This window comes from Petaurus breviceps, unplaced genomic scaffold, assembly GCF_028583685.1.
Source record: "Petaurus breviceps papuanus isolate PSGF00001 unplaced genomic scaffold, PetGlider_PUasm1.0 118, whole genome shotgun sequence".
Lineage (NCBI taxonomy): Eukaryota > Metazoa > Chordata > Mammalia > Diprotodontia > Petauridae > Petaurus > Petaurus breviceps.
In genome coordinates, this window is record NW_027185616.1 from 22,519,294 (window position 1) to 22,535,763 (window position 16,470).

The window sequence follows — 16,470 nt, forward strand, 5'->3', positions numbered from 1 at the left end:
CACATCCAAACAAAGAGTTAAGCATGACAAACCACCTTTTACTTTTTGAAGTTAATGGCAAATAGAAAAAAGATTAATGATAAACTCGTGCAATTTAATTTTCTGCTGCAGGCATCTTAAATTTAGTTTCTAGGCATATATATGTGAAACATCCAGATACATTTTTAAAAATACAGTTAATTATTCAGATGTTTTCAAGAGATTTGACTGACATAGCTTCCCTAACATCACTTATTTATAAATTTTTAAACTTTGAGTTTTTATTTTAAGCACCATACTGGATTGTACTATATAACCTAAAAATGAACTTAGATACAGTTAAGGAATACAAGCTTAAGGTAATGTAGAAAGAAAAATTTGACTCCACAATATTTATTTTGCTGTTAAAATTCCAATAAAGTTAACAACAGTGTGGGAAAAAGTGCAGTAGGGCAGGGAATGGATTTTCCAATCTAAACAAGAGAATTTCAAAGATTCCTACAAAAGTCTCAAGGATTTAAAAGGAAAAACTATTCAAAATCAATGAGGTTTTGGATGAATCTAAACTTCTAAGGCAAACAGAGATTAACAAAACCTTATATATTATAGAAATACCCTTTCTTTTGTTGTTCCTTTCTATCTTTTTTCCTTTCACAGCTAAATGAAAGAAATCAAACTGTCATGCTTGTTTATGTGACTCAGTCAGATAGGTAATTATTTTCTATTTCAGAAATGAAAATACAGTAAACTCGCAGGCAGAAATGCAAACAACCAGGAAAGTCAAATAAACGGATCAGTTCATAATACTGTATAAGATGCTCATAATGATGAGCCTGAAGTGCTAAAAGACCTAGATAAAACTTCCAAATCTTAAAAAAACCCAATAAGCATTAATTTAAAAAATGTATGAAATGGTTACTATGTTCAAATAGTGCTCGAGTATAATTTTCAGGGTCATTTGTCTTTAAAAACTGACAATTCATCTCATCAACAATACTTACCAAATGTTTATTATGTGATGGTGGACAATTCAAGTATGGTATAAAGTATATGATGACTTCATTAACCAGAATGTTCCATTAGCAAAATCAGACTCCCCATTTAACATTCTAGATAAACAATAATTTTTGAATATAACAAGGATCAGGTATTTGCTGTCTGCTACTAAAGCAAAGCTTTTTGATGAACTCTAGAAGTGTTTGCCCTGAACTGCAAAATTTATTTGTTCAAGCTAATACTATACAAGCAGAATTTTTCATTGGAACAGAACTAAGCCTGCCCTGACTATGATACTTCCTCAGAAGACTGGTACCTGTTTTAATTCTTAGGAGCTTATACTAGAAATAAAATGCATTGACAAATGTTTAGTTGAAAGACCTCATTCAGGGTGGCTAGGTGGCGCAGTGAATAGAGCACTGGCCTGGGAGTTAGGAGGACCTGAGTTCAAATCCGGCCTCAGACACTTAACACAAAAACTAGCCATGTGACCTTGGGCAAGTCACTTAACCCAATTGCCCTCCAAAAATAAAAAAAAAAAAAGACCTCATCTAAATCACAGAAGAAATGACAGAGTTCATTAATGACTAATACAATGAAAAGGAAGTGAATTAGAAATAACTGTTTAGAATAAGACATTGTGAATTTATCTAGAAACACTAACTTTTACCATTCATTTCGTTACAGGAGGTAAAAAATAATCTTATAAAATTAGCATCCACCACACACACAAAAAACCAAAAAACAACCCACTATGAACAAAGACTCAACCTGCTCCCCTCCCCCTTTAAAAATGGTGAGGGCAATACAACAAGACTTACATCTTTACCAATCAGGTCCTCCTGGTTTTCTACAATTCCCCAGGGAGCAATACCTATGGTACATATCTTCCCTCGAGATTTTGATGCATGATCCTTTAAAGCGTCTCCAACATGTCGAATAACTCCTAAAAAAGAGGAGAGAGCTTTAATAAGCTTGTGTTTTAAAAGGTTTGTTCCCCATCATCCAAAGGTGAATTATATTTATTATTTCTCTGAAAGTCAAGAATATATGTCATGTGACATTCTGACACATAACTTCAATACAACGATATATATCAAAGGCAGAAACCATAACATTTCTGGCGTAACATTAAGTAAATGCATTAGTATTCCCATAGCCTACATCCACCCTTGTTCCAAACAAACAAAGCTCCTAGTAAGTGCAAAGGGGTGGGGAAAAATGCACATAAAATATAAAAAAGCCAACTACACACACGAAAAAGTTAAATGGGAAAATCACTGGATAATTTCATTAGAATTCAGTTTCTATATATATTGTAAAGGATATTATTTATTATATTAAATGAGACTTTTTGACTTTCTCATAGATGTCATCATAAGAGTAACATCCTAGGTTTGTAGTCTAGTAATTAAATATCAGAACATGTAAACTTCAAAGATACTTGTAGCTTTTAAAACATATTATCATTTAAAAGATCATAATTATTAAGCCATGATTAGATTTGAAAATAGAAGTGCAAACAGGCCCCACTTTACCAAATTTGTTAACTGGACCATGTGGAAAACTGTTTAAGGACAGAGATCCCATTAAGTATTACTTCAAAACTAATCAGAGTTTCAACCTTTTATGAAAGAGAAAGCCCTGCTACCCAACTCTTGAAAGAGAAGTGATTTCCTTATGATATGCAATTTTTGGACATGACCAATGTGGGAATTTGTTTTGATTAACTACATATTTGTTACAAAGGTTTTTTTTTTTCTTTTAGTGGGATTAGGGGAAAGGAGCTGATAGAGAGAAAAAAATAAATTTTTGTTAAAAGTGCAATTTTCTTAAAGGAAAATAAAAAAAAGCTTTATTTTATTACAAATATGCAGTCAGTGGATTATTTGGAATGAGTAGAACAAAATTCATTCAATGATTTGCATTTTTGTAGTTTGCAGTGGTTTAAGGAGTTTGTGCTCCAAATCCTTTAATGGAACCTTAAGCAATAAATCTAAAGAATATTATGAATAGCCTATGAAAACTCTCCTGGGGATTCATATTAACTTTTTGTTGTTGTTGAAGGTGTTTTGCGGAACAAAAGGAGTTGAGAACTACTACATTAGGAAGTATTTGTAACCGTTCAGACTTGGAGAGGTCATCTTTGATGACCTTAAAAGGAAGAGGAACAAAAATCCAGTTGGGCTGGGGTTATATTTATTCTTCCTGACTCAAAGCAGAAATAGTAGCAACAAGTAGATCTGCTCATATAAGCAAAGACCACCTGGCCACTGGCACATATACTTACATGTAATTAAACAGATTTCTGCCTATGGACAATGTGATGGCAAGCATAGAAGTGGTTCACACCTTGTTTCAGCTACTGAATTAACACCTTGTTTCAGTCTGTTAAGAAACAGAATGTGTGAGTGAACTCCACAACTTGTGGACTCCTGGGGAGGAGCTAATGACTGTATAAGGAGAGCCCCAGGGCTAGAGACAGCAGAAGCTGAAAAGGGGTGACAGAGTCAAGGGGCATACTTGTGGTATCCCGGCACTCTGTCTGCTCTGTCTGTGTCTATGTTTGTTTGTGATACTTTGTACAGAAGCCCTGGGACCTTACTGGAAGCCCTGAAAGAGGATTTTCTGGTTGTATGTGTACAGAAGTCCTGGAGGAGGATTTTGGAGATCCTGGGACTTTACTGATGATTTGTGCTGACCTCATAGACATTGTTTGTGGGTCTGTGTTGATTTCTATGTTGATGATTTGTGTTCAGTTCTCAGACCTTGTTGGTGGGTTTGAGTTGATTTCACAGGCAGATAGTGAATTGATGATGGTGCCAGCGACATGTATGAATATAATTGTGGCTCTGTTAAGCTTTATCTTCCCAGAAACAGGAACTGTGAAGGACTTGTTGGTGGACTGGACACTGTGAGCTTCAATATGGAATGGGAAATGGATGAAGAACTGGACAAGGAGCTGGATAAGGAATGGGGAGCTGCCTGCCTTTGAATCCTGGTGACAGTTGGAGCTGGGACCATGGAAGAGGAACCATGGAAGCTGAGTGCCAGCCTTGAGTCAAGCTGAAAGAAGACTTTACTTGGATATTGTATACTGACTGAGAAGATTGTGATTTACTTGTGACCAAGGGGTGGATGGCCTGTGTATTTTCCACTACCCCTTAAGAGGGTGTTGAGTAGTGACTAATGAATGAGTAGTGACTATAGTGATTGATGACTGAATAAGTGACTGAGTGAGATAATTTAGTGTGCCCCATGAGTGGAAGACTTTGACTATTATACTTTGAGATAATTGTTCTTTGTTCTAAATATTGTGACCACTTTGGTGAAAACTATGTGGCCATTTTAATGATAAGCTGTTGTGAATACTATATTGTGATTTTCTGTGATAAGTTGTAATATTGTGAATGCTGTACCTTGACTTTCTGTGAATGTTTTGCTTTGATTTGTTATGGAATAAATAGGATGTTCGCTATACTATAATGAGAACCTTAAAAGCTGTTCACAGTAGCATTCTTCTGGAAAGCTGCTCATGCATTACAGATACACAAATACATCCTATTGTGGAGCCATAGATTAATCTTTAGCTGGGCTTATTATAATACATGTATATATGTTAATTCTAGTATTTACTAAATGCTTATTATATGCACATTATATAAAATATATTATGATCCAGTTTCTACTAAAGTCCTATTCTAGTGTCTCATTATATTGTGGAGGTGAATTTGCCTCAAAAATTAAAATAGAGTACAAGGTCTACCACTTCATAACAAACTCGGAAGGGACCATCAAGAGTCTCTCTCATCTAAGGACAAGCCCAGTTAGTTTCATGAGGCTCATCACCAAAAGGCAGAGTGATAGAGGAGTGAAGCCCTTTGAAAGTAGAGGTAGGAGGGGCAGCTAGGTGGTGCAGTGAATAGAGCATGGCCCGGAGTCAGGAAGACCTGAGTTCAAATCCAGCCTCAGACACTTGACACATTTACTAGCCGTGTGACTTTGGGCAAATCACTTAACCCCAATTGCCCTTCAAAAAGCAAAAAAAAAAAAAAAAAGAAACAAAGTAGAGATAGGTTGGTTGTTGCATCTTTTTCTTCCTTCCTCTCTCTCTCTCTCTGTCTCTCTCTGTCTCTGTCTCTGTCTCTCTGTCTCTCTCTCTCTCTCTCTCTCTCTCTCTCTCTCTGTCTCTCTCTCTCTGTCTCTCTCTCTCTCTCTTTGTCTCTCTCTCTCTGTCTCTCTCTCTCTCTCTCTTACATTCTTGCTGATTAGTTCGTTGACTGCCAGGTAATTTCCCCCTCTCCCCATTCTACCATTTTGTGAAACTATGTACTAAGAACATTTCAATCCACATTGATGAAACCACAGATACTTTTAAGCATTATTCATATAAAGGCAGCATGATTGTATAAGAAGATCTTCCCTGCCCCCTAATAGGCCAAATGTAATCACATGGAGCCTGTGGTGGGAGGAGTTTGCTGAAGGGTGGAGCAGAGCCCACAGGAAGCTGGGAGTCAGAGCAGTTAGAGCTGGAGGGAGGAGAGGATACACTCAACAAGACAGCTAGGCTTGTGAGCATTTATTTGCCCCCTGCTGTGACAGCTAGGCTTGTGAATGTTTGTTTGTGAGAAGGCTAAAGGATGGTGTGACTCTCTGGTGTACCATCTTCTTTGTTAGTATGATAGAGTTGGCTTTCCGGTGTTGGGATTTGGTTTTCCGGTGTCTGAATAAATGTTTTGATTCTGTCTTCGGTATGGAGAGTCTGTTATATTTTACTATACAGAATTATGCCAGCATATGCATAGTTGCTATTGATGCTGAGAATATTGCATTGGTGCTACATTTGGCAATGAGTATGGGATTGTGAAATATCAGACCTCTATTTAGAGACGAAAGGGATTTAGAAGAAGAAATGGATACTCCAGGATGGGAGGATTTACCTTATTCCTCCCTAGCAAGGGAATGGGCTGAAAGTACAGGGTTCTGTGAAAACTGGGAACTGAGGACAGAAGAGAGAATCCTAGAGATTGAGAAACATGTTTGCAAGGAATACCAATGAAGCCAGGGAAAGAACTGGAAGGAGAATGAAGAAGAGGTTGGGTTTTACTAACAGATTACCATATTATATGTACAAGCAGAGACAAGCTGCTACAAGAAAAACTCGGAAAGGAAGTTAGCTGAATTGCATGAGAACTTTTCTGTGTCACAGCATTTGGGCTCTCTTTTAGAAGAGCAAGCTGGAGGATCTCAGGTGGTAGAGGAGAAGGTTGCTGTTGTGGGTTTTGCTCAGAAAAAAGAAGAAAAAACTTAACAGGAGGAAAGTTTATACAATGATGGCAGAGGCTGAACCTAGTTGCCATGACGACAACTGCCAGGAGAATGTGTGCGAGGAAAATGATACAATGTTAAATGAGGATGCTTTTATAAGGGCAGAAGAGTTCTCCCCATACTAAGAAGAAAGCAAGAGAACCATAGGGATCAAACAGATTTCAGGGAGATTTCACTCATCAGATGTTACTGATATATTAAATCAATTTACCCAAAGGATGGGAGAATTGTTAGTGTTTTGAATGGGGAGAATCAGTGATGAAGGGGGCAAAGAGTATGAGTAGATAATGTGGATTGCTTGAAATTTATAGGTATTAGTGATAATCCTTTTTTATAGCAAGCTTTTAGAGATTATCATATGGTAGGAGGTAACAATATGACCAATCTGTTAGCTTTAGCTGCTGAGGGATGCAATAAAATGTATCCCACTGTTTCTATGTGGCATAGTGGAGAGACCCTGCTATTAGCTTAGGGACTGTATAAGAAAGTTAAAAGAGGAGGTAATGAAGATAGCTATCATGGTCAAACATGCAAATGCATATTGCGATATCCCCTTAGCAGTTCCTCATAGAAATATCATAGTGAAGACAGCTCCTCCTGCTTATAAGCACCTAATTCTGACTCTACTAGTTTGTGAAACAGGGAGCCCTCTTTTTGAGATGCTAGATAAGATTTCACAGCTAAGTGACTTAGGGGAATGGGAAAAAGATAAATTTCCTCAAGAGAGAAGAGCAAACAGCCAGTGGATTCAAAGTCAGAATAGACTGATGAGGAAAGAATTGCTAACTGCCAATGAACTATATAAAATATACCAAGAAAAGGGACTTTGATATTAGCTGGAATGGTTGTTGTCCCTTGTTCTCAAAGAGGACCAAAACAACATCAATGTGCTAAAGTTTCAATTTGTCCAGCTATGGCTGATCAGACCATTATGAGCTTGGAATATTCCACCATAGGTCAGGCACAAATAGTCTGTGTGAATATTTGGGGTGGATTCTGCAAATCTGTGAATTCTGCATCTCATATGAACTGCTTCAATTCTGCTTTGCTCATAGAGCAAACGTGGGCATAGCATTCTGAGCAGTCCTGTGCCAGCATCTCCCATGTCCCAAACCAATTCTGAAGTTCCTGACAGGGACCTTGAAAGTATCTTTATATTGCTTCTTCTAACTACCAAGTGAATACTTTCTCTGTGTGAGCTCTCCATAAAACAGTCTTTTTGGCAAATGTATGTTTTGCATTCAAGCAACATGGTCAGCCCATCAGAGTTGTGCTCTCTGAAGCAGAATCTGAATGCTTGACAGCTTAGTTCAAATAAGAACCTCAGTGTCTAGTACCTTATCCTACCAGGTGATCTTCAGAATTTTCCTAAGATAATTCAAATAAAGAAGTAAGGACTGCCCTTACAAATCCTCCTGAATCCTTGTATCCAAGTTCATCACACCTTCAGAAAGAATAGGAAATTGGCCAGGCCTGAGCTCAGATTAAAGAAATACAAAGACGGGATTACAAGACACCATATCAATTTGACTATATATTGAAAAAAACAGATCAAAAACTGTAACTAAGGGGCAGCCAGATAGCACAGCGAGTAAGAGCACCAGCTCCAGTGTCGGGATGACCTGAGGATCGAATCTGGGCTCAGACACTCAGCACCCACCCAGAAACACCTGGCCGTGTAACCTTGAGCAAGTTACTTCACCTCAATTGCTTAGGGGAGGCCAGGTGGCTCAGAGAGTAAGAGCACCGGCTCCAGTGTCAGGATGACCTGGGGATCAAATCCGGGCTCAGACACTCAGCACCCACCCAGAAACACATGGCCGTGTAACCTTGAGCAAGTTACTTAACCCCAATTGCTTTAAAAAGAACTGTAACTAAGACATTAACAGATATTGAGGTGGAGGTCTCCCTTATATATGGAAACCTGGATAAATTCAAACATGGAACTCCTATTACCATCACAGGACTGGAAGGGGCTGAAATATCAGCCAGACAAGTCAAAGTAATGATGAAAATTGGACAGTTACCTAAGAAAGAATATACTGTGGTAACTGTACCCAGTCCTGAATACAGCATTGGCATAGATATATTGATAGGTATGAATCTAAATTTACCTGAGGGGAGATACCAATATGTAATAAGGAAGACAGGAATTAATAGAGTTTTAGTGGGTAAAATAAAAATGGACCCAATCACTTTACCTGAACCTTCTTAAAGTAATTACTTTAAAGCAGTATTTTGTACCAGGTGGGCAAGGTGAAATTACCCAAACTGTTAAAGGAATATGTTGATGCAGGAGTGTTAGTCCCTACAACCACTTGATGGAAGAATCCTGTTTGGCCAGTATGAAAGTCAGATGGGATGTGTAGAATGATAGTGGATTACAGACAATTGTATGCTGCTGTTCCAGATACCATTATGCTAATAGTAAGGATCCAGATATATGATGAAACTTGGTACTCAGTTATTGATTTATTCAATGCTTTCTTTACTATCCCAATAGATTCTAAACAATGGAACCAGTCGCTTTCACTTGTCAGGGCACATAATATACTTTGACCCACTTTTCACAAGGATATCTGCATAGCCCCACTATTTGTCATAAAATTGTGGCTGAACATTTGGATGAATTAGAGCTACCTAGTGTACAGCTTACTCAATAGATGATATTATGATATAAGGAAAAAATGAAAAAAGATGTGGAGAAGAGTTTGATGCTTTTAATTGAGCATATGAAAAGCAAAGGGTAGGAAATTAACCCTGCAAAGATTCAAGGTCCAGCTCAAAATGTAAAATTTTGGGGTACACAATGGAATATGTGGCTGTGAGAGATTCTTCTGCAAGCCCGACAAAAGATTCAGAATTGTCCTATCCCTACTAATAAGAAAGAGGCTGAAAAGTTTATAGGATTATTTGGCTATTGGAGGCACCACATTCTGCATCTGGGACAGATGAAACTTTTGAAACCTTATATAAAGTTACTTGGAAGAAATATGAATTTGATTGGGGACTTGAGCAGAGTAAAGCTTTCCAGTATTTGTTTTCCCCCTGCTGTGACAGACTTGTGAGGGTTTGTGGGAAGGCTAAAGGACAGTGTGACTCTCTGCTTTGCTATAGTGTATTAACTTCTTTGTTACCATGATGTATTTGACTTTTTGGTGTTGGGATTTGGTTTTCTGGTGTCTGAATAAATGTTTTGTTTCTGTCTTATATATGGAGAGTCTGTTATATTTTGCTGTTCAGAATTATGCCGGCATATTGACAGTCACTGTCAGTGATGTGAATACTGCATTGGCATTACACTGGAATAGAAAAAAGCCATGGATTTAAAGGTAAAGGTTTTAGTCTGAAATCTTACCTCTGACACTTAGTACCTGTATGACTTCAAGAAGGTCACTGAACCTCTCTTGGTTTCAGATAATTCATCTGTAAAGTATGGTTGTTGGACTAGATGAACTCTGTGATCACTTATTGCCCTAAATCTGTGATGCTGTGACCTTCTAAAGCTATCTATTAAAAGAGCTTCAATCTAAACTAAATAATATGACATGTCTTTTGATAAATAAATAAAATGACATGTCTTGAAATATTGAGATTTCTATATAGAAATAGCATGGGGTATAGTGGAAAGAACAATGAGGTTTTAAGGCAGAACGGCCTGTGTTCAACTTTCAGTTCTGCCATTTATTACCTATGTGACCTGGGTAAGCCCTTACTTTCTTTTCTCATTTGTAAAGGGAGGATGTCAGACCACATAACCTTTTAAGATCTCCACAACACCTTTAAATCTATGATCCTATAATGTGTACAGATAATTTACATTCTATGTTCTTACAGACACTACTCTGTTTCTGTTTTTTAATTGAGTTATGAGTGAATTTTCCTTACAAAGTACAGATATGAAGATTCTTTGAAAAAAATATGTTAGTCTATTTTTCTTTGGTTCTGTGTCTTCCAGTCATCTGTATCCCATTATTAAATATGACAGAGGACAGGTTATGCAATCGGAGGAATATGGCTTCCGAGCCTTATATAGACAATTTTAAGTCCATAGAAAAGAAAACCTGCCTTAAAATGTTTAAATGTCTTTTGCAAATATCATACTGTTACACAGAAGAGGATATGAAATATGTTCTCTATGACAAGAAACTGGTGATTCCACATTAAAATAGCGTAAGGCAAAGGTTCACTTTGTTGTTTAAATTCAATATTTGGTACATTAATCTCCTGATGCAAGATTTAGGCAAATTTCAAAAAAAAATTTAAAATTGTAAAGGACTATCAGGAGTCCAATCCTTATGTAAAAAGGATTCCTTTGTACAATTTACCAGATAAGTGGTACTTCCTGCCAATTCTTGCTGTAAGACCTCCCGTACAGGGGAACCCATCATCATTGAAGGTAACTCACTTTACTGTGAGAAACATTTTCTTCACACTGAGCCCAAATCTGCCTCTCTACAATTTCTCCTCTGCTTATAGTTCTACCTCTTATAGACAAGCAAAATGAGTCTATCCCTTCTCTAGCATGACAGCTTTTTTAAAATATTGAGGCCACCTAACTCTTCTTTTCTCTTGTGGAAACCTTCTTATTCCTTCTTCTTGGCGCTCCATGGTCTCTAGTTCCGCTACCATCCTGTTGACCTTCCTCTGATGAGCTTTTAGCCTGTTAATACTCTTTCTAAAATGCTGTTCCCAGGGCTCAATACAATACTCCAGTTATGGTCTGACCAATCCGAAGGACCGTGTGAATGTGGCGTCAGGACATGATGCCTCTCTAGCGTAATCTGCGATGATTCTTGGTAGCTTTGGGGGCTACCAGGTTGCATGACTGACTCACAGTAAGCCTGTAGTCCACTAAAAATCCCAGATAATTTTCAAACAAACTTGGTTATCTTCTTCTATCCTACATTTGTGTAATTGCCATTGAAAACTAAAAAAGTAGGACTTTACAATAATCTATTTAAAATTTAATCTCATTAGATTTGGACCATTATTCTTTTATTGCAAGATATTTCTAGATCCAAACTTTCTCATTCAGTATATTAGTAACCCTTTCGGCATCCAGTGGGTTGCAAATTTCATGAATATACTATCTATCTAAGCCTTTTTACAAACCATCAATTAAAATATTGAACAGCCCAGGTACAAGAAGACATCCCTGGGATAGTCTGTTATAGTCCTCCCTCCAAGATAACACAAACTGAATTAATTAATTAACTTTGAATTAAATAGCTTTTCACTGCAATCCTTCAACCAGTTCACATATATCTAATGTACTATTGCTTCTTGTCCTCATAAGGACTGAATGAGAAGCTCTGTCATATGCTTTATTAACATCTAGTTAAAATCTATGTATAATACTTTTCTGATTGACTAGTCTAGCAAGCCTGTTTAAAAGGACATGAGGGAGTAGCTAGGTGGTGCAGTGAACAGAGCACCAGCCCTAGAGTCAGGAGGCCCTGACTTCAAATCTGGCTTCAGACACTTGACACTCTTACTAGCTGTGTGACCTTTGGCAAGTTACTTAAACCCAATTACCTCAGCTTCCCCCCTCCAAAAAAAAAGGACATGAGATTAATCTGGTAGGATTTACTCTTGAGAAAGCCTTGCTGACTCATTAGTGATCATTCATGCCCACAGATATTTATATTAATAATCTGTTCTATAGTTTTTTCCAAGAGTCCTGGTAAAGCCCATTTACTAAAGGGGACATTCAATTTTATTCCCACCTTTTGAGAAAATTTCATTATTTTTCTGTTCTTTTCAACACAAAGATCATTCTTCTTAGTAGAGATAGAAGCAAAGTCCTCTGTTCATATAATACACTTTGAGAAGCAGTTCTATTCCTTCTTTGGTCTTTCTCTTAACCTCAGCATAGCTTAAAAGATACTTTTTAGACCAAGAATCGGAAATTGAGGAGATGCCCATCAATTGGGGAATGGCTGAACAAGTTGTGGTTTATGAATGTAATGGAATATTATTGTGCTATAAGAAATGAGGAGCAAGCAGACACCAGAAAAACCTAGAAAAACTTATATAAACTGGTGCTGAGTGAAGTGAACAGAACCAAGAGAACAATTGTAAACAGTAACAGCAATATTGTGCAATGCCTGACTAACTCTGATAGACTTAACTCTTCTTAGCAATGCAAGGATCTAATACAACTCCGAAAGACTCGATGGAAAATGCTATCTACATCCAGAAAAAGAACTATGGAGTCAATGCAGATCAAAGCATGCTATTTGCTCTCCCTCTCTTTTTTTTTTGCAATTTTTTTTTATTAATTTGTTTGTTTCCTTTTAGTTTACGGGATTCAATTCCACAATTCCTTGAATTTCCCATTTTGTCCCCCTTCTTCCCCTCCCCCTCATGGTGGCTTATAGTTAAGTATAGGATCTATAAATACTTTCACATCATACATTAGTCAGGTTATAAGATCGGATTGTACCAGCTGGAATGAAAAATGGTAAAGAGGACATAAAACCAAATAAGAGACGGAAAAAGATCAGGTATTTTGCTTCCACCTGGATATAAACTTAGTTCTTTCTCTGGATGCACATATTTCTCTCCATCATGAGTCTTTTGGGATTGACTTATATCACTGCATCGCCGAGATCTCCCTCTCTTTTTAAAAAAACATTATTTTCTTCTATCTTATGGTTCCTACCATTGATTATCTTTATAGCATGACTAATATGAAAAATATGTATATCTATAGCCTATATTAGATTGCCCACCATCTTGAGGAAGGGGAGGGAAAAGAGGGAGAGAACATTTAGAACTCAAAATCTTATGGAAGTAAAATGTTGCAAACTAAGAATAAATTAACATTAAAACATACTTTCAAATTATCCTAATCATTCATAGCCAGCCTTAGATCATGAAGGATTCAAGTGCCACTAATAGTGTTCTTTGAGGACCATGAAATATTTTTCTCTTTATTCTTTGTTTCCTGTTCTTTCTTTTTATTGTCCATATATTTTAAAAAATATCAAAGTTGGTTGATGAGGTCTTTGTACTTGAGCAAGGATTGCGTCAGATGATTTCCATGCCCTTCAGATTCCACATTGCAATTGTTATCAGTTTTTGAAAGACTTTATCACTCTTGAGCTAATTTTCCTTACAGAAAGGCTTTCTACTTATCCTTTTTCTTGTTACGGGGAGCAGGAGAAGGACCATGTCTGGGTGATCACTTCTTCAGTTTACTATGTCTGAAGGGAGTTTGGGGCAAGAATTAGATCTATTCCACATCATACAGTTAGCAGTTTAGGGGTCCAATGCCCTTTTGGTGGTTAAGGATAAAAACTACATTTCTTGGTTATACAAAAGGAGAAGGCAACAGTTAGCTTGTCCTTGGCCAACTTAGCTCCTTCCCACCAAACACCTGTTGTAAAAAAGATAATCATAGTTGTTGTTTAGTCATTTTTCAGTCATGTCCAACTCTCTGTGACCCCATTTGGGGTTTTATTGGCAAAGATGCTGGAGTGGTTCACTATTTCCTTCTGCGGTTCATTTTTACAGATGAGGAACTGAGGCAAACAGAGTTAAGTGAGTTGCCCAGAGTCACTCAGCTAGTAAGTGTCTAAGGTCAGATTTAAATTCACAAAGTGGAATCTTCCAGACTTCAGGGTGAGCACTCTATCCACTGGGCCACCTAGCTTCCCCAGTTATGGCTAATAAGCAAATATATTTCTCTAAGAACAGAAATTAGGTAAATTGTACAGATTAAGGTAGAAAATAAGTAGAAAAATAAGAAGGTTCTATGATTGGGGAACAAGATAAAATCTCAACCCAAACAATAAGAGAAAAATCTCACCAGAGAAGTTCAATCTTAGCAGTGTCTGGGAATGGACTGGCCAAGGTAATGGCTATTAAGGGACCTATGAATGGGAACCACTGTGGTTCTGGGTCTCTCAATGGGCATTCCCAAATTCATGTCTTCTCTATCTTTCCATCTTTCTACCTCTGCTTCTTCTTTTCTCCCTTTTCCATAAACTATTAGAAGCATCAAGACTCAAAGTACTTCCAGTCAAGCAGGAGACATGTCTCCTTCCTCATTTATAGAACTGCCCAATCCTTCTAACATGGAGGACATTACACATAAATATAACACATACTCTGCAAAGTTCCCCCTTGATCTTCTTATTGCTAAAAACAAGATCCTCAGTCCTCTGCCATTATTTTTTCAGTAGTTCTCAAACCTCACTCTCATGTAGTTCAGACCATTGAACTGTTCCTTGTATTAATACAGAAGGAAACTGAGGCTCAAAGATGTGAATCAACTTGTCCAAGGTGACACAGCAATAACTGCAGAAAAGTAGCCTCGAGATCATCTAATAAATAGAAAGTTTGGATTCGAACCCATGTCTTCTGAATCTCTCAATTAGTGCTATTGACTGAGGCTTTAATAAACTTAAAAAAAAAACGATGACCCTACCTTTTGCAAAAGACTTTGATTATCATTTGACAAATCCCTATCAGTTCTAATGCACACAGACAGAAACTGCCTTCTACTCTCCTTTATGAAGCATTCTCACATAGAAATCCATGCAACTTAATAGGAATTTGTAAATTGCATGTAGTTCCTAGTAAAAGACATTACTGGAAAGATTAATTTACTTTAACAATGTTAAATATATTATTAATTGAATTAAACTAATTCAAATATTTCCATTCATTTTAGTTGAGATTTCTGTTATACAAGTGAAAGGAATAGAATATACAAATGTGTGCGTATAAACAATCCTGCTTATTAGATAGATAGATAGATGGAGATAGATAACTACTTCCAAGAAAAGTGATGAAGAAAGAACTAATATAAGTCATCAATATTTGTTTTTCAGTGACACACTGAATAAGAATTTGTCAGGTTAACATTGGTGATTTAATTCAATACACTGTTATTAAGCATCTACCACTGTTGCTGTTTCTGAGTCCCTTTAGTTGTGTCTGACTCTCTGTGACCTCATTTGGGGTTTTCTTGGCAAAGATCCTGGAATGGTTTACCATTTCCTTCTTCAGTTCATTTTACAAATGAGGAAACTTAGGCAAATGGGGTTAAGTGAATTGCCTAGGGTCACATAGCTAATAAGTGTCTGAGGCTGGTTCTGAACTCAGTCCTCTTGATTTCAGGGCCAGGGCCCTATCCACTTCAGCACCTAGTTGCCCACACTGTGCTTAGCAGGAGTGATAGAAAGAAAAAGGAGATGATTCCTGTCCTCAAAGAGCTTATAGTCTGATAAGCAGTCAATTAGATTCTTATTTAAATGCTTGCCTAGGAAGAACAGTGTGAGCGTGTATTAGATATACAAGTCACATATTCAAGATAGTCCAGAGAGTTCTGAAATTGTTTTACTTTAATGCTACTCAAGGGGTAGCTAGACGGTATAGTGGGTAGAGCAATGGACACGGAGTCAGGAAGACTTGAGTTCAAATCCGACCTCAGACATTTACTATCTGTTTGACCTGGGCAAGTCTCTGCCTCCATTTCCTCAATTATAAAATAGAAATAATAACAATACCTACCTCATAGGGTTGTTGTGAGGATCAAATGAGATAATATTTGTAAATCATTTATCATAGGGTCTGATACAAAACAGGTGCAATATAAATGCTTATTCTTTAAAATACAAAAACAAAAAAACCCCTCTGAAATGATGAATAGTGAAAGCTGTCTTTAATTTTACTGAAATTTAGCTTACAAAAACCTGAGAAAGTATTACAGTAAATAGTTTTCCACAAGCTCTAAATACCATTTGTCATAGAAAGGCTAACAAGGAAGCTTCAAATGACTTACATTTGCAGCAGCACTGATTTACTCCAATATATAACCCTGCTGACTCAACCATGGACAATATGTCAGAAAAATTTAGAGGCAATCATTCCATTAACTTTTATATATTAATAATGCATCACAGATAAGTACTTAGCACCCTGAGCAAGTGTCTGTGAAGTGGAACAGGGTGGGGAGGAAATGATTTGACTGTATTTCTATATTACACTAAAAACAAGGTTGAAAATAGCTCCTGTTTATATGATTCCTAACTAGGATATATCCAACAAGTGAAAAAAATATTTTTAATTGCATTGCTTATTTTCTTGGGGGGGAGGAAAAACATTCCATTAAATATAGAATGGAGTAAAAAAAATTTGGAGGGGGGCAAGGCA

At 37.1% G+C, this 16,470-nt stretch overlaps 1 protein-coding gene and 1 long non-coding RNA gene across 2 annotated transcripts in view; one reads left to right on the plus strand and one right to left on the minus strand.

Annotated features, from left to right (window-relative positions):
- Positions 1 to 16,470, minus strand: part of TRPM3 (transient receptor potential cation channel subfamily M member 3) — a 732,143-nt gene that overhangs the window by 335,518 nt on the left and 380,155 nt on the right. The window contains 1 exon segment of the mRNA XM_069087002.1: positions 1,797 to 1,921. Coding sequence (XP_068943103.1) covers positions 1,797 to 1,921 — 125 coding nt within the window.
- LOC138160478 (uncharacterized) overlaps positions 1 to 16,470 on the plus strand; it is a 228,550-nt gene that overhangs the window by 188,192 nt on the left and 23,888 nt on the right. The gene's annotated exons all lie outside the window — the stretch shown is intronic.